Here is a 26,832-nt window from a genome sequence, read left to right on the forward strand (position 1 = left end):
ATTGATTGGAAATAAAATATAAACAAATATAATACGATGTTAATACAGATCTGATAGCAATTTTCCTCTGAAAACAAATATCGAGGCAGGTGTAATTGAAATGTAATTCCACCAGATTATTCCTATACTGCCCCATCACACTTGATTTTTTCCTAGAAATCCCTTGATCATTCCTTTGCGTGACAGATTAATATTGAAGACGTGAAAAGAATACTTTCTCGTCCTCATATATTATTTGTGCCGAAGTAGTGAAATAAGACTTCTTTTAAGGTTTTTAGCATGTGGGGTGATAATAAAATAGCAATAGTTGTTTGGAGTCTTATCACAGATCAACTGAATCAAATTATACTATAGCTCTCATATATAAATCAACACTTACTAATCAAAATATACATCAACACTAACTAATCGATTTATACAAGAAAAAGGAGAGAAAAAACTAATCAAACTGTCTAACAACACGCACTAATTGTTGAAGATTGACATAGTAGCAGACGATTATTTCCAAACACATAGTAGCAGACGATTATTTTCAAAGACATAGTAGCAGACGATTATTTTCAAAGAGCATAATTTAAATTGCATTTGAAGTCAAATTTAACCAGGTTGGCAAAAAGCATGAAATTAAAAAAGGACATATTGTATTGGTGGTTCGCGTTTTCTCTTTGTTTTTTAAAAGAATTAGTAGAACATTCTTTTTCTTCTTTTAAGTTGAACTTTCTTGTGTTTTTTCTCACAAGGTGATTTTTTTTTTAATTAAACACTAAAATTTTATTTGTTTTTGTTTCGCAATATTTTTTCTGTGCTACACTTATGTTACTGATTTAGTAGTTGAGAATAAAAGGTTCTTTTGGTAACTACAACATTAATCAAGCTATCTAACAATATTCAGTAATTAAACAAAACATCAATACTTCCTGATCATAGAAAACAGAAGAGTAATTATATTGAATATTTAGCAGCAGACACTCATTAAAATATACATTAACACTAGCTAATAAAATTATACAAAAAATAACTAATTAAACTGTATAAAAATACTCACTAATCAATTAAAAACGCAGCAAAACTTCCAGATCATAGAAAACAGGATAATAATAATAATACTGAATCATTTTTAACATTGTATAGACTTATGTTTTTACATTACACTAATAAGAACTTAAAACATTGTTTTCCAAATCATTTGTTTAAATTTATTTGATTAAAACCGAAGAACATTTGTCAATTTAAGAGACTTTTGTAATAAAAAGCATTTCAGAAGTAATACAGCATCTTTTTTTTTAATAGGGAACTAAAATTGCTATTAAAAAGCATTTCCGAAGTATTTTTAATAAGCATCATTTTTTAACTAATTTACTTTCCAGGCACTTGCGCTAGCCCATATTTGAAAATTATGAATTAAAATAGAATAAATTTATTATTAATTCTATTAATAAAAGCATATATTTAGTTATTCGGTTATTTTCACTTGAACTTATATTTTACTATTAGCATATTGCTTCCACCAACAATGCCTGATGTCTCTGGAAATATTAAACGATACTAATTAAAACTAATGTGATATAAATATAAAAATTATTTATGTTTCATTATATGCAATGAAGTTTAAAATTTTACAAATGTGTTAGCTATTTTTCTTAGTTATTTCTTTTTCTCAAAATTTCTACTAAAAGCTTTTTGTGCGATTTTAATCATGGCAATCGTGTATTTTGATTATTTTTTTCTTCATAAATAGAAGCCAAGTAGAAGTTATTATAATAAGTGGTCTAATGTGTAATGGTAGAAATCAGAGCTGGATTTCTGACGTCAAAAGCTGCTTTTTGTCATAACACGTCTAAAATCTATTAAAAAGTGTCGAAAACTGACAAAAACTGTCAATCCTAGCTGGGTCAAGTTTCTTTTTTATCATTGGGGAAATTTTATAAGATATTAAATAATTCACAATGCTTGTTTTATATACAACTATAATTATGATTTATATTAATATAAAAAATCTTGCCAAAATATAGAAACTATTAATTTGTTTTTCGATAAATATAGTACTTGTAATACCTTAAGATCAATGTCGTAATATAACTATTCAGTTCACACTGAAGATAATTATGAGCTCTTAATTATTATCAATTTTAAATATTGATTTTAATTCTTTTATGCCTTAATTTAGGCAGATTTTTTTTTTGGATTAAGTGTTATTAAAGTGGTTGCCAATAGTTGTTTGATTTCAAACTTTTCTTAATTTTTCATATTTTTTTCTTGTTTTTACTTATATGCAGGAGGGAAGAATACGCCCAATTCCGCAAAAGAAGTTTCGGTTGAAATTCGGGCTACCCTAGGAAAATGTTTGGTCCAAAAAATTTATTATAAAAATTCCTGCAAAATCATTTATTGTTAAAGATTGTGTCACTTTGCAAAATTTTTCCTTATTAAAGTGTCAACTATATGTCAATATGTGTAGTTATCATATATGCAGTACTTTTACTTTCGTTACTTGTACCGCCGGTACAAGTAAAAAGTACGTACTTTTACTTGTACTTTCGTTACTTTTTTAGGGAAAAAGTGCAAGTATTTGTAACGGAAATGTCGAATGAAATCGTTACTTTTTTCTAAAACTTGGTAAGCTTACTAAAAAAAAATGTAAAAAAAAATTTAAATTAAAAAAAAATGCTTACGTTTCTTTTATTTATAAAATTAATGTGCAATATATATGCATTCACAGCTAACTTCGTGTTTAAATACCTTGACCTTTCAAAATTGTCATTCCTGAAAGAAAAAAAGACTGCTCTTTTGATCTTTTTTTGACTGCATCTATCATTGTGAGTGGAGTATTCTCCAGAATTGTAACAGAAAAAAACCCAGGGATTTTAAATTTTCTAAAGCTGAAAACATCATGCCAATCACCAGCGACAGAAGAATTTATGGCATACATGAGCTCAAATGTCGAAACGGAAAGCATATCAATTTTGAATCGATATCAAGTCGTAAAAAATGATATGTGAAATATAATACTGCAGTACCTTCTAGTGCTCCCGTGGAGCGCTTATTCAGCATGGCTAAGCACGTTCTGAGAAATTCCCGCAGAAGACTCAGTGACACCACTTTCGAAATGCAATTATTTTGCAAAATGAATAAAAATATTAATTAGCAAGTTATTTTCATTCATTTTCGAGTTTTACGCATATATTTAATAAATTTTAAATAAAAAATTTTGGATTTTGTTATTACGTTTTTCAATTTTCTTTTTGAACTCACTAATAATACATTTTTGTCTTAATACATTTTTTACTAAATATATTTTTACCTAGTACATTTTTTACTAAAATTATGTTTATGCCCGACCTTGTCAAACAACGCCCAGTCAAATCTTTAAGAACTTCAGAACTATTTATGCTATTGAAAACTATTATAATTACTATTTTAACTCTTAAAAACTCGAAGGCATTACTTTAGCCGCTGATACTAAAATTCGCTTACAAATTTTAATTATTCCGTTAGACAAAAATGTTCGGAAAATTATTTTCTCGCATGACTTCAGCATTAGCCATTGTTACAAATAAAACTGTAGACTGTTCTGCTTCAACTTATACTGCACATTCAATTGTTTTTTACTAGTTCAAAGATCACAAAGCTATCTGAAACCCTGTGTTTGCTTTGTTTATGTTGGTGCTTTTAAAACGCGTTTCTATAGAGTAAAATAATTTTAAATCAATAGTAATTTAAATAAATAAAAACAATAAACTAAAAATTAAAATCATTAGATAAAATTTCTTTTTCGTGCAAATCTATAAAAAGTTTGATGTTAAAATTATATTTGATTCTAAAATTATATTTGATTCTAAAATTATATTTGATTTTAAAATTATATTATACGATTATATTATAAAATTATATTATAATATTCTTCCGAATTTAAAAATAAACTAATGTCCATAACTTTCAAAATTAAAAATAATTAAATAAATTAGAACAATTTTGCAAAAACATTAAAGAACATAAGAATATTATTCAATAAAATTTTAGGTTACTTTGAATTTTCGATTTCCTAGAAATGTACTTTTAAATCGTTACTTTTTTTGTTTAGTACTTGTACTTTTACTTGTACTTTTTACTCGTTACTTTTTAAAATAAGAACTTTTTACTTTTTACTCGTTACTTTTTTTAAAAATACTTGTACTTTTACTCGTTACTTTATAAAAGTAACGTTGCCATATATGGTAGTTATTAATTTGAATTCCTAAATTTATGAGTGTGACCTTAACTTTAATTTAATAAATTATCACCTTTTGAAAATATTTTGATTTCCATTATTTTAAACAGACATTATTCAAGAATTCTGGAAAATCAAATCAATTTTTTTCTTTGCTTTTATTATCGAAACTCTTTTACGATATATAACTATATATATTTAAAAACTCCTTAAGAATACCTTACTTTTCAATGCAATCAGTTTAGTTTTAAAGTTAAAAGTTAATTTAGGACAAAAATGTTCTTTTAGAAAGACTAAGCATCTCAAACAAACAAAGCTATCATTTTTAAAGTAAATTAATTTTATGATATGAAACTAAATGCAAACGTAAGCAAAAAATTATAATTATTCTTTTATTTAAAATAGTTCTCTCATTCATAATTGGACATAATTATATCAGTAGGGGTCATTGATCCGGCATTCTTGACGCCATCACAAGTGGCGTTTCCACACCAAGAGAATGACACTGAGTAAAATTAAAATTGGTTGCAAAAAATCATGTGCATTTGATAAAATTTTGAAGTCACCCCTATGAACGACCAATCTCCTTTAACGACTATTTTACTGTGAAATAGAGTGTGGTCGCTACCGGGAGGTTTTACAGTACTTTTATGAAAACAATGGATTACTATACCGCTTGTTAGGCTTTAAAAATTACATAAAACATTTAAACGCTAGATTATTTTTTAAAATTTTTTTCATGTCCATTTTTTAAGATTTGTATGATATTTTCCTTTCTGGCAAACTATTTTTGGTAAAAACTAAAAACTTTTTTTTAAGAAAATGGGCCTGTTAAGACGTAAGCAAATATATAAAAAGAACCAAATAATTTTAGAAAGATTTTCGCTGTTGATTTTATTTAAATTTTTGATAAAAATATGTTTTTACTCTGGTTCATCTTAGAACAATAATTTTTACTTTGCTTTTAAGATTCAAGATTAAATTATTTTTAAACTGAAAATCGAAAAATATTGTTAACTTTTTATAAAAAAAATGCCACATTTAATGACTTTGCCTTACTCCATGATCAAATAGTCTACTTTATTTTATATATATATATTTTTTTAGAAAGCATCTTTCTAACAATAGATATTCAATTGTCAGATTACATTTCCTTATTAAAAAAAATTTTGCTACTAACAATGAATTAAAACAATGCCATTTTGAACAATTAACGATTTTTAAATTATTTATCACTGTGTGTTAATGGTGAAAAATGTGCGAACTCGTATGATTGTTTCCTCGCAGTTTCTCGATTTATCGAAAAGTCAATAAGAAGGGAAAACAAGATATAAAAATGTCGGCTTGGACAAGGTTTTATGCAAAAAATATTTTTTTTTAAATTTTTAAATTCAAAAATGAGTCGACCTAATTTTTCCAATTATTATACAGAATATTTAATAATAGTTCAATAAATTGTATAAAACAAGCATGTAAACAGAGGAAAAGCAAATGATTACTTAAAATTATTATTGATAATTCGCAGTTTGTATTAAATTCTACTTTTTTTTCTTCTTTTAGCATTGAAAGGATTTTGTAAGAACTTTATCCTCATTATTTCCGCTTCTCCACCAAATTTTTATGTCTTGATATTTTTTTCAATATTTTATTTTAATTAAATAAAAGGCTAGGCCCCTGCTATTTATTGCTCTCAATCTTCGGAGTTTTACAATTTATTTACGAGCAAAATTTTCTGAATAGGGAAAATATATGGGAGATCCTAGCGACCTTCTGCGACCCGTCATCCGAGTGCCCATATATATATATCAGGAAATATTTTCTGAAAATAATTAAAAAAAAAAAAAACAATAAATATTCTCTAAAACGTACTAAACTCATATTAAGTGTAACACTGTCATAAGATAAGAAATATCGAGTTTTCAATTTGAATCATTATTCAGTATTGTGTTATTTTTCAAAAAGAAAAAAAAAATCTCTTTTGTGCAAACAATTATGTAAGACTTAGGTTTTTATATCGATAGGAATTCACTATATAACTTAATATATTGATTCCATTCACTGATCGCTAATTAACAAATTTGCTCTATGACTTTTTAGTGAATCACTTGTTATTTACTTTACTTCATTTCTCCCTATGTTTCTCACATTCATATACAAAATTATACATTTAGTCATTCATTTCTCTTTTTCATTGTTATCGGCGCCTAATAACGTTTTCTCGTACAACAGGTAACTTAAAATAAAAAAATCTTAATTCAATAAAAAGAATAACTAAACGTGCTTGCTTTTAAATGTTAATTTGTTATCATATTAAAGTAAACTTTTTATCATATTAAATTAAAATATGGCACTTATACAAATAATTAGAAGTTCAAAATAATAATAGTGTATTAAATTATCGTAAAAAGAGAAAGAGGGAAATGTAAATCCCGGGTTTGCTTATAGTGGCGCCATCTACTTTTCAATTTAATGTGCAGCGCTCAAAATATGTTATTAATTTATTAAGCAAGGTATTCGAAAATTTTCTGCTCGCACAAGGGTTATCAAAAAAATTAAACTTTTAATTAATGCATTATAATTTTCACACATTTCAGCATATTTATTTTATACGAAATAATACGGAGGAAAATTTGCACACATCTCTATATTTTTTTTTATCACCACTAACTAGTTATGTACTAGTTCGTAACTAAATATAACTAAAACTTTCTAAAATTGTTTATCTAAAAGAGTGATCTAACTTTCAAGATTTCTCTAAAGAAAAGATTTTAAGTATGAATTTATTTCAAATTTTCACGTTTAAAACTTTTTTTCAGTTGAGGAAATTGATAATTTTTTTTTTACTTTTCAGAATCATTCTTGTGTTTTTAAAAGTTTTTGTTAAATAATAAACCATTCTTTAACGCATAATTTTCAGGTTTACAATTTTCCTTTTTTAAAGAATGTTTACCAACTACTTTTGAATTTTTTTTCTTAAATTCAATTTACTTTTTAATTTACATTTTTTTTTATAAAATATCATTTTGAGATATAGTGCTGCTATCTATTAGAAAAAATATGTAATTTTTTTTCTTTATGTCGTTCCAAATAAAACATTTTATATCTTCTCTGTGGCTCAGTTTAAAGGTAATCATCTTCCGAATTAGCCATGGTGTTTAACGAACTGTAACTCAGAACACCTAACAGTCAAGAAAGCTTTCTGAGTGACCAAATTATGTTTAAAGATTGCATTTTCCTTAAAACATATGACAAAATCTTTTTTTTTCCTTCTTCATAATTTCAGTTAGATGTCTGAAATTAAACAATAATGATATCTAATTAATTATTATTGCTTCGAAAAATTTAAAAAAAAAATCCAGTAGGATAAAAAATGATCAAGATTTCAGTCATATTCATTTAAATCTCTATAATGAACTCTTAGCATTTTATATAGCGAAATAAAGTGAAATTCCAAAAGATGCAGATTAGACTTTAGAGAGGTTAGCTCAGCATCAAAGAATAATTTTAAAGAAATGAACTCAAAAATACTATGTTTGTGAAAATGACTATCTTCTGAAAAGGGCATTTTTTTAAAGATCATATACTCTAAAAAATGGCAATCCACATTTAATGCTTTGGAAGAAAATAAGAATATAATAGTTTAAGGTAAAAAAAAAGCTAAATTAGTCCCATACATGCACTTCCTACATTTTTGTGACATAGATGAGAGTCATACAAGATATTTTTTATAAAATATCTCCCACAGATTAATTTTCCATTCTGTCCTAAAATGGCTTCTCCTTTGCCCAGAAATACTGTATTCTGGATGAAAAGGAGACTGTACGAAAAACTGTATAGTTTATTCGAGCCAATAGGATCATTGTTAAAATTGTATAGTTCAAAATTTCGAGTTATCATGTCTAAGCTGAATTAGATCTGAATTGTGGCTTCTTATATATTTTAACGAGTAGTTCAAATATCAATCAAACTTCAATTTTACTCATACAAAAATAATATAAACATAAAATATGCACAGTTAAGAAGTAAGATAAAATTCTTAAATGAAAATCAGTACACTACACTGTAAAATTATGAAATGAAATAGTATATGATAAAAATGCCTTAATGATAATAAATAATAAATTACAGGAAACAAGTAATACCTTCCTTATAAAAAGTACATTTTTGAACGAGTGTTGTTCTTTGAAAAATAATAATAAACGGTTTTAAACACCCACAGCTCTATCAACGCGGGTTAAGGTTCGCACTCGTATAAGACGTTGTTTTTGACGTATAGCATCAAATTGCATGTCAGTACGACCAAAAGAGCGTTGTTACTTCAGTTAATTTCAGCCCCATAAAATAATTTCAAATTTTAAATATTGTTATTAACTACAATAATGCTATTAATTATAAAAATGCAAAACATGTATTATTCAAATTATTAAAATTGCAAATCTTTGAAGCATCACTGATAGATAGCAGCACTATACACTCTCAAATTTTCTTATAAACATGTTTTGTACGTGCGCCATCTATTGAGGTTCATAAAAAATTTTTTGATTCCGTAATGATAATAAAAAATAAATAATAATAAAAAAATATTAATGTCATTCCTTAAACGCTAAAATTTATTTTCACTTACTAGGACTCAGTCCTAATGGTTGAGGGGATAATTATAAATATGCGAATTAGTTTGTGCAGACGATATTTTTAAGTTACGAAATCAGACACAAAAATGTACTTCCTCTGAATAAACAGACCTTTTCTCGAAGAGTTTGTAATTCTAACCTTCAAAATATGGGGTGGGAAGGTAATTGTATTATGGAAAATATGATCCCAATAGTTTGATCTGAGAGCGGTGAAAGTTAACAACTTTTAACGTAATTTTACTTTTTGCGTATTTCACGATATCTAGAGAACTTTTTAAGCAAATTGAAAATGTTTTACACGCAATTATCAATTTCGTTTAGTCAAAGATAATACCATGCAAAAATAATATTTAATAATTGTTTATTATTTTCAATTGAAATAATCATTTTAAAGAATGTAATTTTGTGCGGTAAAATACAAGATGTGAACCAAATCAGTCGAATAGTTCCTCGGATATAAAATTTTGAAAAAAGGATTACCTTTAAAATTCTATTTCTCAGGAATTATTCAACCAATTTCGTTCAAAGTTTGAATTTTGCAAAAATAAAATTACAATCTTTAAATTTTTGTAAGCATTTGCTTACCTTGCAATTCATTTTTTTCGACTATTATTAAATAGAATAAAAAATATTATTAAAAATGATTTTGGAATTTGGAAATTTGGCAAGGAATTATATTTGGAGAAATGAATTTAATAGTGTTGTGTAAAATCTTGAAATATGGCGAAATGTGCAAAAAGTACAATAAATTTAAAAAGTTCAAACTTTCGACTGCTCTCCTAACCAAACTATATGGGCTATATTTCGCACTTTGAATGTACCCTTCCCCTCCCATTGTTTTAAGGTCATGAAACCCAATTTGTAGAAAGAACGATATGTTTATTCAGAGGAAATAAGTTTTTGCGTTTGATTCTGTAAGTTTAAGTATCGTCTGAAGATCTTAGAGGATATATTAGAGTAGAGATAGCCAGTCTATTGTTTGGGTTCTGAAAACTTGTTCAAAGATTACGTTTTGGGAGAAAAATTCACAGCTGGCTGTCGCAACGTACCGGAATATTTTTAAGAGTACCTAAAGATTTTTCTCTCTTTTTATTTTTAATTTGAATGCTTACCCAATTTAATTTGTGATTGTAAAAGATAAATTTTAATCATTTAATTATTTACTTTTAAATGCTTAATCATAAAACGCTAATAACACTAGTTAAATATGATTATACGAAACAATGAAATAAAATTAATGATTTTTGGAGTCGAAGATACATTTGAAAAAAAAAATGCAAAGTATAAAGAGAAAACTGCAAATGATAATATGTATTAATTATTTTGTCAAAGCGTCAGAAGAGATAAAAAAATAATAATAACTACTTTCTTCAATAGAATTTAAAGAACAGCAAGAAAATAATTAGATATCAATATTTTATTTTAAATTGTTAAAAAAAACATCCTCATTCTGTCGGTTTTATATTACATTATGGTTTGAGCTAAGAAATATATTTTCATAGTCAATCTTTTTGTTTTCTATGTACTAAAAAGGGAACAAAAAATCACAGATGGAAAGTACACTAAATTTTAAAGGAACATCATCATATCCGTTTTATATAACATTCTGGCTTGAGATGCAAAATATTTTCAAAGTCATCACATTTTAATCTATAAATTTCAAGAAGAAAAGGAAATAAAAATGTAATTTGCATTTCTATTTGCATTTCTTTGCAAAGTTAGGAAATACATTTAACTTTTAAAAATACATCACGACTATTTTAAATTACATGAATTATAAAATGCGTTATCAGTGTCCTTTTTTATCCAGTCAACTTTAGTACGACTTTCTTTAAACTAAAAAACAAAAATGGCAATTTGTAAAAATAGAAATTATACACTTGATTTTTAAAAAGACATCAGCATGTCATTTTTTATTACATTCTGGCATGAGTTATAAAATAAATATTTACAAACTCTTTTTTTGTTTATAAATTGTTTTAAGGAAACATTAATAAGTGAAGATAGAAATTTACGAAATTTTTAAAATTACAAAAGGTGATTCCATGGTAAAGGGATAATATAAAATTGTAACTTTGCAGTTTTTTTAAGTGTATTAATAAAATTATTATGCATTCAGATTTGATACTAAGATATTTCAAAAATAGATACAAGATCATTTTTCTTCTAAAATATATAAATTAATGTCTTGCGTGAAGGACTAAACTAGAACCCTAGTACGTGAAAATCCAATCACAAGAAGAAAAGCTGTTCAAGGTGTATGATTATATTTATTCATTAATTTTGCTCACTTATATGGCATTAGTTTGATAAATATTCATTCAATATTCGTCTTAATTCTCAAATAATATAATAAAATACAAGAATAAAATAATTGTAAAGTTGAAAATATTTCGAAACTTACTACCTTATTTATTATATATTCACTTATTATTATTATTTTTTTTATATAAAATTTCTCCTCAAAAGGTAGTCTAATAAAAGATTATCTAATAAAAGATAATCGAGATTGTAAAAGAGAGATAAAAAGCACTTTGGAAATGAATTTGGTAAAATTAACTATTAAATATAGTTTTATACTATGGGATAAAATTTAGTAGATGCAATAAAATTTGGTAATTTTATCATAACTTAGAGCATGGCACAAAAACTATTTATTTGGTTGAATTCAATTTTCAGATTTGTATTTTTGACTAAATGTGAGGTAATAACTATAGCATTTGAGGTAAAATTTCTGGTAAAGCACGCTACCATATGAACGGAAAAGTTACCAAATGAATGGATTAAATACCGAACATTACGATTTTTATTCGAAACAAGTTTTTTGTAATTTTTATTTTTTATTTATTTATTTAATTTTTTTAAAATCAGAAATGTCATTACCACACATTAAGGTAATTTTACCAAACTTTTTTCTCCATGTAAAGCGCAGTTGGTATTTGGTTTTTTAATTGGCAAAATCGGGAATTAATCGAAACGTCTTTGGTAAAAACCAATATTCTACTATATATCCGATTTGTAGGTGAAATATATTTTTATTTTAAAATAATTCCAACTTCAAAATAGGTACAATATGTTGAAGAAATTTATACCATAAACTTACGTGAGATTTCTGTTTTTCCCATTTCCTTATTAATTCTTAACCGCAATCTCATTTAATTCTGAATTACTATCTTGTACGGGAATAGAAAATTAAACTTGATTCACTTTGAGACCATAGAAAAATATCTGAAACACACACTTCTAATATTATAAATTAAATAAGTCTTTTCTCTAAGAAAAAGTAAACATATCTGATTGATTGAGTAAAATCTCTTTGATTAAAAATGCTTTGCTTCTGCGTTTTCAAGCCGCAGTTATCACATAAAATTAAGCAATTTCATAACTAAATACCAGAAGATACCAACACCTTTGCAATTACCTTCCTTTTTAATTAACTTGTTCAATCTTCGATTTTTGTTTTTAGATTTCTTTGTATTTGCAATTAAATAAAAGTTATACCTTTGAAATACAATATTTTGTTGTTGATTGTGACTCAAGTTGATTGTGACTTATTGTTCACCTTGTAATTTATTATGTTTTGTAATTTTGAATCAAAATTATTAATGACATATGTATTATAGCAACGGTTTACTAATTTTTTTCCGACTGTGGAAATTAAAATGATAAACCTTATTAGTTTGGAACCCAGAAACATCAGTAATAAATTCCATTAGTGATTGTTATCATATTAATTAAGGAAGGAATATTAATTATTTTTTAAATATGTAATAATCTAAATGTAATTCATTAATTTGCTAGTATATAGTGAATTAATAGAGAATACAATTTTTTTTATCATAACGTTTTATCAAGATTAGTCTTAATATTAAATCTTATGTCAGACAGTGGAATTCAAAGGTCTAGAGCGGCATGTAGTCTAGTTCTTTATTTGATTTTAGTGTATGCATAAACTAAAAATAAATAGGCTGAAATATGGTTTCTGGTAAAATAAAAGCAAAAATAAACGCAGAAAATGTTTATCAAAGAAATATACTTCTTCATTGTTGATTTTGGTTACTTCTATTCGATGCGAAATACTAATGCAATTTTTCATGAATGCATATCCTATTCATATTTTATTCATTATATTGTAACTAGAGTAAATCAAAAAGATGAAAAAAAACATTGCTTTGGATTTTCTTTCTTCGTAAAAATTTTTATTAAGTAAAATTTCATAGAAATTCTTAAGAAATAACTGAAATATTAAAAATAAATAATGGAATACTAATGCGATACAAATTTAACTGATTAAAAAAAGGTCATGTCATAAAAAAAGGGTCTCTCGGAGCCCCTGTGACACGGGAACTGCTGTGTAAAAGTGTAGCAAAGAAAAAAAGTAATTTACTTAAAATATTTTTTAGATGAAATTAACAATATTCAACTTAGAGTAAGCACGAGTCTAGTGCTGAGATATCGTGCGTTTTTCAAATTTCCAATTAGAGTGTTATTTTTATTTTTTTCGCTGCATTAGTACTACTCTTTAGTTCACATTTTTTTCAACAATATTGATTTTACAAATGTTTTATTTCCTCAATGTTGTTTGTACAAATGTTTTATTTCATCAATGTTGTTTGTACAAATATTTTATTTCATTAATGTTGATTGCACAAATGTTTTATTTCATCAATGTTTTTTGTAAAAATGTTTTTTTTCTCTTTTTTGTGGTTCTATGACTCACCCGCAAAGACAGCTTACAACTATCCATTTTTTTTTAATCCTTGTCTCAAACTATTTTTTTTCTCTGTAAAACAAATATTACTCGATTTTACTTATATTGTAATTATCCAAAAACAACCTTTCACTGTAATAAATTTGAGGCAATGATGTTTATGCTCTTTTTCTAACAATTCAGAAGTACAAGGGGAGAGAATATTCTGGTGAATTTTTTGTACTGTATAGTATTGACATTTCTAGCAACAAAAAAAAAGCGAACATAATTCTGGTTAGCAAAACTGAAATATATAGTATTTAAGCCATTCATTTGATAATTTTTGCGTTCATATGGTAGCGGTTTGCATGAAATTCTGGCTTTTAAAATAACCACTGATTTTTACCACGAAATTGGTAAAAAATGTAAACAAATAATGTAACCGAATAATTCATTTTTAATTTTTATGTCTTGCTCTGAAGTATCATGATAATATTACTTAATTTCGCCTCGAAAATTTTTCACATGTTATAAAACCATATTTTATTTTTAACTTTACCAAACTCATTGCCAAAGCGTTTCCGGTAAAATTTACCGAAGCGTTTTGGTGTTCCCATAGACTCAGAAACACGGTAAATTTATTCATATTCTGTTAGTTTAAAATTAAATCATGCTTTCTCTGCGGAAATGTAACACTTGAGTTAAGTTTTAAAACAATTTTTTACAACGATTAAAAAAAATAGCTGCATATGGAGAAGAACAAGAGAAACTTCCTTAGTTCCTTCTACATTTTTTTACACTATTTATAGTCATTTTATGTTGGAAAATATTTCATTTTCAAGTTACTACATACTTCCGTTGCATTGTTAATAAATACAAATACTTATTTTTGCAAATACTTGAGTTTTTTGCAAATACTAAGAAAAATTAGTTCTCCTAATTCCCGAGAAACAAACGGTGAATGGTCATTATTTAATGTAAGAATATTAGCATTCATCTTTATGCACAGCGTCCCTTATGAAATGTTTAACTATACGTTTATTACATTTTTACAGTTTATTACAGTTTATTACATTTTTTGAACTTATCTTAACTCTTCTTATTTCTTCATTGTACTCTTAGTTCATTTTAAACACGTCTTCGTAATGTAACGTCCTTTCGTAAATTAATGTTCGTAATTTAACCTTCCTTTTAAATGCTATTCTCACTTACTTTACTTACTTATTCTCTATGTGCCTTTGGGCACTTAAGGCCTTTAGCATATCCCTCCAACGCCTCCTGTCTCTAGCAATAGATCTTGCTTCCTCCCAGCCAGATATTCTACATTCTTTTAATTCGCCCAAAAACATGCGCTGGATGGTAAGTCTGGGTCTTCCTCTTGTTCTTTTACCATGAGGGGCCCATGTAAGTGCGACAGATGTAATTTTTTCTTTGGGCATTCTAAGGATATGTCCGAGCCAGCTCCATATTCGTTTTTTAATTTCATCTTCTATTGTTTTTATTTTAGCTTTCTTTAATCGATTTTGACTTGATACTTTGTAAGGCCAGAAAATTTTAAAAATAAATCTCAAACATTTGTTTTGAAAGTTTTTTAATTTTTGTTTTTCCATTTGTATCGATCNAAATGACTCTATGTCATCTATTTCGTGATTTTCGATTTTAATTTTGTCATTTTTCTTTTGATTTATTCTCATTACTTTAGTTTTCTTCTTGTTTATGAATAAACCTACACTATTTGAATATTTGTTGAATTTGTCTGTTTTAAGCTGAAGGTCTGTACATTTGGATGAAATAAGTACGATGTCATGCTATTCTCACTGCAAGACAAAATTGTGTCCACAATATTTTTTCAATAAAGCGGTAGATTCTTATACATTTGAATGCTTTTAATAAATAAAACCAGCAACAACTTCAGTTTAAAATTTAATTAATAAAATCAACAAAATCGTGTTAATATAAGTGTTTTAGCGACAATTGTTATTCAAGGTAATTCTATCGTGCATTAAAAACAAAAATCTTATGAATTATTTTAATGAGAACCAAACATGTGTCACTTTAATTAAAATAGAAGTTGAATAACAAAGACCCCTCACAGTGATTTATACAAATTTAAAGTAGCTTTTTAAAAGAAATTATCATAAATATCAGGCGTTTACAAATATTTGAGGAAAAAAAGATGATTAGCCTTTCTTTTTTACATCAAGGGTGGAGATAACACATTTACATTTGTCGAAAAAGAAAGTTATGCTTACTTTCACATTGAGCTAAAAAGAGAAGATTAGGTCACCGCACAGCTGGAAGAACATCACTAACAAAATTCACCTGAAAAAAGCACAATTGAGATGCGTATTTATTTTTGAAAGAAGGAAAAATGTTAAGTTAAGGTTCAAGATGAAATGGATTTTTTTCGATGGATCGGAGATATAATTAATAGATTTTCATTGATAACTTGGGAAATGATTAATGATGGCATAGTTAGAGGCAACTTACTGTATCGATTTCCTAAAACCTTTCCAAATATGTTTTTAAAATATTGCATTTGTCAGTCTTAATATAGTTTTATTCATTTTTTTCCAGATGTTTTTAAGATAAATGATGACATAGTTTTGAAGAGTTATACAAAACACTATAAGCTATGAAACTAAAGTCAGTTTGAAAAGTTTGCAGTTGTATTTATCATATTTTCTTTTAAGGTTTTTAAGATGAGTCGTCAAAGTTAATTATTAAATTTTGATTAGATGAAACAAATATTCATCTAAAATAAAGACAAGTTAAATTTTTTTTCCAGTTTTTTCTGAATTCTAAATTTCATAAAAAATTAAACTTGTTACTCTGAAAAAAAGGGTTAGTTTTAAAAAAAATATCATTCAGCAGAAAAAAATGCAATTTTGTCATGGCCCTATTTAAAAACAAATAGTTTTGTAAACCTTAATTGAGAATCCACTTTACGGGAAAATCCTTTACTGGTAATTATTTTAAACAAAAAAAAGTTTTTTCTTTTCTAGAAAAGTGCTAAGAACATCTAACAATTATAGTTTTTGCTTTTATCATAGTTTTATGAACGAAAACAATTTAAAATGTTTAGTGAAGTTAAATTGCAACCTAATCTGTTAGGCCTGGACAATGTTTTGATGAGCTTTGCTAATAATATTACATTTACTTATTTTTGCATTGCACGGAGAAAAAAACATTTTGGTCAAATTACCATACTGAATGGTACTCAAATTACCATACTGAATGGAAATTTTGGCGAAAGGAAAACCATAATTCTGGTTAAAAAAATATTAGGTAATTAAACCTTGTATTTTCGGTAATTTTTCTATTCATATGATATAGGTTTACAGGAGATTCCTGGCTTTCAAATTTACAATCACATTTTGTACAAAATAAAAAACTGGAAAGTATATTTAACCGAACAAGTGGTTTTTATATCATTCCTTAAGGTATCATGATAAAATTATAGAACTTTACGAAATTTTATCACATATTGTAAGCCACATTTTATTATAAATTTTACCAAGTGTATAAAAAAAGCGCTTCCGAAAATATTACCGAGCTTTTAGAACAAAGAAAGAAACATAGAAAATTAACCTCCAAAAGATCCATCTTCTGTTAGCTTTGACTATAATTTTTTTTGAAAAAAAAAAAAATTTTTTTTTTAAGGATATATATCATGACTCCTCAATTCTCAACACAGCTGAGGATAGATACATAATCTCAAGTAGTCTGTTTTACAGAAAAGATCATTAATACAATGCATATGAATTATATTTTGTTTGTAATTGTTATATTTAGTCACCAATATGAATATCTTTTAAAATACTTAATAAATAAATTATGTTTCCAATCGATTTTCTGTTAGAGTTCTAATTTAGAAAACAAATGTTACTCTGGAAGAAAAAGTTGATCTGAGTTAAGCAGAAACTTTGCAACATTTTACACAAAAATCTGTGATTTTTGTTGGAATTCAAGATTTTGTCTTCTACTTTTAGCCTCTTAAATATTAAATTCTTAAGTTTCCTAAAGAGAATAGAAATCTTGAATTGAAGCAGCATTTTGCAGCCAAACTTCATTTCCGGAATGTACAACACTTGTTAATGTATTCCAAGTAAAAATTATAGCCTTTTTTCTGGTATTTTTAAAATTTAATAATAACTCATGCGTATTTTACCCTAAATCCTAACCCAAAAAATTATGTGTGGAAGTATTCAATCTCATTAGCGAATGTTAATTTTCACGTTATTTTTCAAACTCCATGTCCCGCGAATTGATATGTGTATTAGAATTGATCTAAATTTTAATATGTTTCGCCTCAAAATATTTTTCAATCTACACTGAGAAAAACACATAGTCAAAGCTATTAGTTTCTGGTAAATTTTACAGCGTTTCTGACTCTGTAAGAACACCAAAAAGCTTGGTAATTTCTACAGTATTTTTGTAATGATTTTGGTACAATTAATATTAAAATACGATTTTATAATGTGTGTTAAAATTTGGTAAATAAAGCAAAATTTGATAATTTAATCATTATTCCTCAAATAATTTAATCGGTTTTCTTTTCAGCTTTGTATTTTTTTACTAAATGTGTGGTAATAAGAACTATAATTTTGAAAACCAGAATTTCCGCGTAAACCGTTACAGCAAATGAATAAAAAAGCTACGGAATCAATAGTAAAAATACCGTATATTTTGATTTTATTACTGAAATTATGTTTTTTTATACTAGAAAGGCCTTACTATACAGTACACTAAGTTTTAAATTTACCAGAATTTTTTTCCTTGTAGAGAGTAATTGAAGGATCAGCAAACTAGTAAAAACAAATAAATAAGGAAAATGTTTTAGTTCCACGATGTATCACATGAAATTTACGCATAGTATACGTATGAGTAAAATTTATGCCGGGCTTGTAAGGTAAGTAATTATGCAAATTACTAACCTTACAGATCTACGATAAAACACTGAAATATTTTACCACTCATTCGAGTAAATCAGTTTAAGAAACACTGGCTAAGATATCTTTCCTGATAGCTATAATTTGGAGTTCATTCGTCAAGTTAAAAACTCAAATAAATGAAATTTTATGCATTATGAAATTTGCATTTATTTACACACAAAGCATACACAAAAGAAAATAATTTTTACAAAAGTATCACACATTTACATGTTTTACACAGAGAACAGAAACAATTATGTGCGTTACGAGAACTTTTATATAATATTTCACACATCCCATCCAGAAGAATAAATATCTTCTTTTCCATAAACATAACACAAATGGAACTTTAAGAAGGTGATTTGAAAAGCGTGACAAGCATAACAATACTGGCTTCATTTAAATACAAAACATACAATAAGGCACATCACAGAAATTTGTTGTCTAATCCGGGTACCGAGAAAGCCATTTCGTTCCTTGAATCAAGAAATTTGCATGATATGGAGGCTTTGTTCAACATGATTTAATTGTTTTCACTTTATATTTTATCATTCACAAGCTATTTTGTATATTAGTATCAAGTCGATTTAAATACTTATCGTTATTGTTTTGATGCTTATACTCTCTCTAAACACAAAATATGGTTTTAAAAGGAAGAGTGTTGATAACAGATGCAAATTTCAATTTGGAACAAAGAAACTTGAGTTTATAGCTTTACAAAAGCCAGGCTCTAGTTTAAGAGATTCGCAGCTTTCAATTATATTTAAAAGTAGAGGGAAAAAGCTGCGTCAATAAAAAATAAATCTAAATATCAGCGTGAAACATCAAAATATCTATTTTAGTTAACAGGAACTTTTTTTTTCTACCGTCTTTCAAAACTGTAGGTAGCTTAAAGCTATCGCAGCAATAACCTTTGCCAACATGCGCTTCCATATCAAGTAAATCTCTCAGTTAGTGGTAATGTGAATTGGTTTAACCTCGTCTAGCTGGTGCTGGGCTGTTTAAATTTCTTGCTGCATAATTTTGAATGAGTGGTGCAGCTCGTTGGATATCTTGGTCATCTAAGAAAAGAGCTTTTGGATCACCACTTCGTAGGTTATCATTGAGGTAAAAGAAGCTAGCCGCATCCTGGCATGGAACTGAGTCCTCGGGCATACCGCATGTGAAGCTCAATTGGTTAAACATCTGTTAAAAATTTAAAAAAAATTTATTAGAGAGCAAAGTAAAAGAATTTTTAAAGAAACTTCTTTTTTAATAATATGATATAAAGTTTTTATGTTTACTATAGGAATACTATATTTTATTCTTTATTCATGAGGTTCTAAATAATCATCATTTAAGCTGTTAGAGCCATAGGGTTAGCTCTCTTGGTGTTTTAATTTGCAGACAACGGATAGGTTTCTTTTCGTGGTTACTGATCAACGGTTTGTTGAATGGTGCTCTTGGAAATATGTTCCCCTTAGAAAACATTCAATTATTGCCACTCAGTATATTTATACACTAAGGTCTTAACATTTCAATAAAAAGGATTAGAATAATATGAAATATCTAATTTTGTTTTCAAAAATGTTGTCTAGAACCTTCATCCACTATATCCAATTATCCAAAACAATAAGTTAATTATAACTTTTGAAAAAATGTATACAAAGAAATAAGTTTTTGAAATTGTTTATAATATACCAGTATTTCTCAGTATGGGGAAGATTAAATAGTTTTAGATATTTTTACATTATCATAAATAAAAACATTTAAAATTTAATTTCGTTTTATTGGAGAGCATATTATAAGTAAATATAATGTATAATATATAAAAAACATATTTTCTATTATTTCTCTCGATAATTAAAAGTGATTTTTTGATTAATTTTCAAACTCTGCTAAGTAAGCCAGAAAAATTGGGATAAATGCTTTATCGTCATACAGGCTAGTTTCACTCAAGTGTGTGTTTTGCTTTAATATTAAAATAAAACATTTTGGCACTAATTTCATGATTTTTCTCCTATTTGTGGAGAGAAGGGCTAGAATAGAAATTCTTAATAAGTTTGCTAATATATTAGACTAATTATCATTTTGGTATAAAATCATTTTGTATTATCATTTTGATACATATTTAATACTTTTTTGATTAAAATTCAAACTTTTATTTTTATATTGAATGATAAAACACTAATTTGGATGTATATATATATTATAATAGCAGTATAATAATAAAAAGAGCTATTTTAATATCCAGAAATATTCATTTTATTACTGCTATATAAAAGTTAAAATATGTTTAAGAATTTTTACCTATGCTTTTCATTGAGCAAGAATTACAGGAAATTAATAAAAAATTGAAGAAAATGTTTCGTATAAACTAAATATTTTACAAAAATGATCTCATTTAATAAATAAATACCCTATAAAGTTGTGTGTTACTAATTAAACAACATTATTTTATGCAAGTGCATATAAAAATACGAAGCAACTTTGCCAATATGCTAAAAATTACTGAGAAATTCACACAACATTCTAATGTCTACACTAGCCCCTTTATCCCTTACATATATTTTTTTATCACTTATAAATTCATTTCATACATATGAATTCTAGTTATTTATAATGAATATTGATTGAATATTTCTTATGAAATATGCATTCAAAACTATTCCATACAATGTTTGACAACATGTTTTATGCATAAATTTTTTGCAGAAATGGAAAAAATATGTATATATAGTCGTAGAAAAATTTTAAATATTTATACACTTTATAGTTCGACTTTTTGAAGAATGAAATATAATATAATCAGCTTACACCCGAAAATAAAACTCTGTAACTCTTTTAATTATTCAAGTTTCTATTTAATTTACATTTTAAACTTTTTGATTGCATTGTTCTATAACATACTAAATTATTTTTTTATTAATAAATTCTCAAAAAAGTATTTTAATTAAAACATAATTGCGTAATTATATAATATTTTCAATTAATCCATTCTAAATTTGATACATTATTTGCATATTCATTCGTAAAGTTAACAAGTTGTTATTTTTGATGTTGATTGATAAGGAACTCTTAAATCTCTGCATTTTATCTAAATTCATATTTACGTGAATAATTCTCTTAAATTTCATATTTACGTGAACGAGCTGCATTTAATCTAATACAATATCTAGAGTCTTGTATCGTCCTATTAAGAATAATGTACAGGTTTATAAAGCCTATGATAAAATGTAATATATCAACGTAATATATTAAGTATAGAGTATTTTAAACGTTAAAATTCATGTAAAATAATTCCTTAAAATCTTCAAGAAGAAATATTTTAAGATGAGGTATTAAAATTTGCATATCTTATTTTATATTTTCATGAAGAAGTTTTTTATGCAGGAAGGTATTTTACTAAGAAGAAGTATTTTGCACCATATAGGTGACTAGGTACATGAATAGGTTATAGAATCAGTAATTTCTAGTCACCGATAATAAGGTACTCGAAATCTAGTGAAATATTTCAGGAAATTTTGTTCAAATTTAATTAAAATTTTTAAAATATTTGAAATGACATCATGCGAAAGTTATTACTACAATAGAATTTTTAACTTATCGTTTCTTATTTAACTAATCATAAATTATCGTTTCTTTATTATTTATTTCAATAAAAAAATTATTAAAGTCAAGAAAAAATCCACGTTTATCTGAAAATCTGAAACGTTTGAGAAAATAATTTTGTGAATTTTAATTTTCGAAGTTTTTTCCTTTTTAAGTATTTATTTTTTCCATAAAAGTTGCGATACGAGACACTTTATAAGTTCAAAACTATCATAAAGTAATTTTTTCTCATTTTAATTTGAAAATTCAAATTTCAGTTCGATGGCGACTAAAAATTAAGAAAAAATTCTTGATCTTTGAATTACGTACAGTCACTCGATAATTCTGGAAATGTTTTGCTTGTTGGGAATGTTTTTTATACATTTTCACGAACTCAGAGCTATCCAAATTCCGTCTTTGAGAGAAAAAAAAACTAAATACAAAGTATATGACGTCATATTGTAATGAAAAGCGTAAGCCAGAATATAAACAATTCTTTTTCAAATTTACCTAATACAAAGAAACAAAATTTCGTGAGTTACGATAAACAAAATTAAGAACATCATCCTCGACTTTGACTTTCAAGGCGTTAAAAATAATAGAATTTCCACGGCTGAATTGCAAATGAATTGGAAAAACTACGCTAGTTTTATATTGTCGTTCGGTTTTTCACATAGAAGTCTGAATTGTTAATGAATTGGAAAAACCACGATATTTTTTTATATTACCGTTTGGTTTCCACACAGGAAGCTGAATTGAGTAGTTTCCGACGAGCCATCTTCTTGGACGTTGGTATGACAAACGTGGAAAATCTGGCAATTGTTTTCAATGTCGGCGTAATAACCTTCGGAACCTTGGGGACAAGCAAAAGAGGTTTTAACACTGCCTACTAATAAATCAGCTCCATCTGGCAGTTCGAAAGCTTCTCTCTTCGTCTGAAATTTGAAAAATATGTTTATTTATAAAATAAACAAATAACCTACATTTTATGTTAGAAAGAAGAGAATTAAAATAATTTTAAATTGTTTTAACAGGGTTTTAATAATTTATTCAAAGAAATTATGCAAATTAAATCACATATTGTATCATTATCATTTCCTCATACCTCTTGGCTTAAATGCCTAAATTCACGAAGTATGAATACTATTCAAGAAAATGTGCTGAATTCTGTATTCCTTTCATCATGTATTTCGTATTTTTGTATTTCATTCAGCAATTTTTTATAATCTAATAAGAATTCAATGATAATTTCTTAAGAAATAAAAAAAAAGTTTAAAAGAAAATGAATGAAACGAATTGAAAAAGTAAATACAAACTAAAATAAAATAACACCTCTGTTTTGCACTATTGTTAAGTATTTTACAACGTACGTAAAAAGTTGTATAATTGTTTATTGGGTTGCTTAATTTTATTTAAAGTTATTTAATTTTTGACCAACAGTTGTGCTGAAGCAATAAAAATATAAAAAGTATGATGTCATAAATACAAATATTAAATAATTTAAAAAATTAAAAAGCAATACTTTTTTTAATATTATTAAGTTAACAGTCAAATTCTAAAGCCTTACCCTTGATTTTGAAACTGCAGCAGCAGCAACAGCAATTAGAACTATAAAGAAATTTAATGCATTGATTTATAAACTAAAATTAAAAACTATAAATATCTAAAATAATGTGAAAAATCAAACTACATGAAAATTAATTGTTATTTTTGAAATGAAAATTGGATTCTAAATAATAAAGCAGCTTAAAACATTCTAAGTTGAATTTATTTTAAATATTCGTAATTGATTGTCTGAAACATAGTAAAAGTGATTTTTTATTGTTCATGTATCTTTTATGAGATCTTAGTTTTTTTTGTTGCGTTTTTTACTAAACTTTTAAGAAGCAGAATGAGTTCTAGTGAATAATTAGAAAAATTTTAATTTTGATTATAAAAATAAAAGCTTCTTATGCTTTTTTTTATTTTTATAATTTTTACAGTTATTTAAAATTAATATAGAAAACGATATTTAAAAGACTATTTGAATAGATATATTTTATGTATCTATTTAAACTACCTACTCATCACACACCTTTTTTTAATTTCATATTTGGTATATGTGTAATAAATTTGCAACAATTGAAAATTGTTTATTTGTGTTGAAAAAATACTCTTGAATATATCACATTTTCTAAAATATTGTATTAAATTTAGTTTTTAAAACAAAAATGAAAAATTGATTTTATTACTGATTATTGATCATTTTGAAAACACATGAGGCGATTTTTAAAATAGATATATCTTTATTTTAATTAAAAAAGTACTTGTATATGAAGAGATTATTATATAACATATCAATTAAAATATATTGTAAACTTAAATTAATTCTTTAAGACTTTTAGAAATTTTCTTTTAATTCTTTAGATGTCATGTCAAAGATTAAGTATTTGAATGTTAAATAATTTTGAAATTTTATGTTCTATAAACATTTTTAAAATATATTTATTTCGATCATTTACTTTAATTTTCGAATTAAATACTAAGTAAATCACTATCAGTATTACACTTTGTTAATCAGTATTAAATCTTGTATTAAAAATTCTATATTTAGCTCATTCGATTTGTAACATCAACTGAATTATTTCTTATTAATGCATTTTAAATATTTTCTGGTACAGTTTGGAAAATCTCCAAGAAATGTTCGAAGTCCATACTTACCACAAAATACTATTACTTTCATGTTTAGAAATATAAAGCTCCTATAACAAAAAATTTGAGATTAGATATGGTCTTAAATTGTTAAAAAATAATTTACGGAAATATAATAAATTTATGTGAAAATTAGAAGTAATATTTTTTTAAGAAAAAGATTATCATATAAAATATTTTATTGACTTTTTACTAATTTACGAATACGTTCATACTGAAATTCTTTTCTAATAATATTTATCTTTTCATTACTAGGTTAAAATACTTAGTGCTTTACATTTGATTGGAAAGCTAAAAGAAAATAAAAAATTTAAAATCTTTATTTAAAATTTTAATTAATAAATTTAAAACTTTAATTAAAAAAATTCAGACAATTTTCTTTTACTATTATTATAAATTCAATATCAAATGCGCGTTTGAAGATATTTACCTTTGCAGGTAGAAACCTAATATTTAGACATATATTTAAGCAATTTTGAACAAATTTTCATAATCTTTGCTTTTAAAAACATGCTAATACTTATTGAAAAAAATTTAAACTAATACGCATTGAGATTTTTTTTATTTAATTTGTGTGTTTTTACATAAACTTGAACAAAACGAAACAAAACGTCATTTTCAAAATATTCAATTTTGTTATATCATAGTAAATAGCAACTTTTAAATAAATAGCACAGTAAATAGCAACTTTTAACTATGATATTTAATGCAAAATTATTTATTTTTTAGTTTCAAATTGATATCTGGATTTATTATTATATATATTATTATATTAAAAACTATTATATTAAAAATTATTATAATAAAAATTATTACATTAAAATATACAAATATTAAAACATTATTATATTAAAGATTAGTATTAAACAGTTTCATTTTATGGTTTATAAACCTTTTATAAAGTTCATATTTTATGAAATCGATAAAGGTGCAGAAGAGAGAAAATCTATATAAAAAAGATTAATTGAGTTGAATTTTATGGATAAAATTTAAAATTTTGATACTTGAAAATTTAATGAATAAAAATTTGAAAAAAAAAATAAAACAACAAGAATCTTAGAACTTACGTATTCTCCAAGAGGATATATTCCGGAATGGTCTGGGGTTTCACTTTGGATTCTGTTTCAAATACCGATATTGGTGCCTTATTTATATCATAATCCATACACTATTTCACCCACGTGCAAGTGACCGGCACGTGCTCAACATCCAATCAGGGTTACAGAAAAGTATGCCATCGAAAGTTTTAAACTAGACGGACCAACCGGACTCAAAGGATGCTCCATTCAAGTTTCTACTCATCATTAGATTCTTTTTTTTTCCACTCCGGGCTATCTTTTTCTTCTACGGATGCTATGGGAATCGAATATTTTTTGTTCTTTCTTCATTCTTTCACTCTGCGGGTAGAAGATATGCGTTATTAATTTTTTTTGCTTTTGTTTCTTTGATGGGTAACATGGCCAAAAAGGAAAGTGCCAATAAATATTTCTGTCAGACGGTTGCAGGGAAAGAGAAAGAAAAATGTATTAGAAGGCTGTTAGATGAATTAAACTAGTTGTAAGACAGCACATTAACTAAATTACAGTTTGAGCTTTTATAGGGATAAGAATTAGTTGCCCAAGCTTTAAATTTAAGTACTATTTTTTTCTGCTTAAATTATCAGTGAGTAGAAAACTAAGAATAATGAACACAACTGCTTTAAAATTTAGGATTATTTCATCATTTTTAACAAAATATATTTATTTGAAAAAAATTGATATATTGGAAATATATTATTTAGATAAACAACTGTGAATAAGATAAACTCGGCACGAAAGTGTGTTATATATATATATATANTTTGTGACAACTACTGTAACTACAAAGATAAAATGCTAAAAATTCATATAAATATTAAACCATTTAATAGTTCGTCCTTCAAGAATGCATTTTCATGTTCCCGCATGAAAATTATTGGCTAATAAACTTATTTTATTGACTCGTAAATATTATAGGTTCATTTAATATACTTATAAATTGGTGTCAGATATATTTAAATCTTCAAAGTTTTTAATGCTATTATTTTTTAGGATTCTTCCTAGTGTTTAAAATTAATTTATCCGGAGATTT

At 25.8% G+C, this 26,832-nt stretch overlaps 1 protein-coding gene across 1 annotated transcript; it reads right to left on the reverse strand.

The window, feature by feature from the left end:
* Positions 1-18,605: 18,605 nt before the first annotated feature.
* On the reverse strand, positions 18,606-26,080 carry LOC107450285 (uncharacterized). The gene is made up of 5 exons (XM_016066043.3): positions 25,791-26,080; positions 24,733-24,773; positions 23,600-23,640; positions 22,761-22,967; positions 18,606-19,647 (listed from the first exon to the last, which is right to left on the reverse strand). Exons 1-5 carry the CDS (start codon positions 25,886-25,888, stop codon positions 19,435-19,437), a joined length of 600 nt encoding a protein of 199 aa, XP_015921529.1. The 5' UTR covers positions 25,889-26,080; the 3' UTR covers positions 18,606-19,434.
* Between the last annotated feature and the right edge of the window lie 752 nt (positions 26,081-26,832).

The sequence above is a fragment of the Parasteatoda tepidariorum genome, chromosome 4 (genome assembly GCF_043381705.1).
Source record: "Parasteatoda tepidariorum isolate YZ-2023 chromosome 4, CAS_Ptep_4.0, whole genome shotgun sequence".
Lineage (NCBI taxonomy): Eukaryota > Metazoa > Arthropoda > Arachnida > Araneae > Theridiidae > Parasteatoda > Parasteatoda tepidariorum.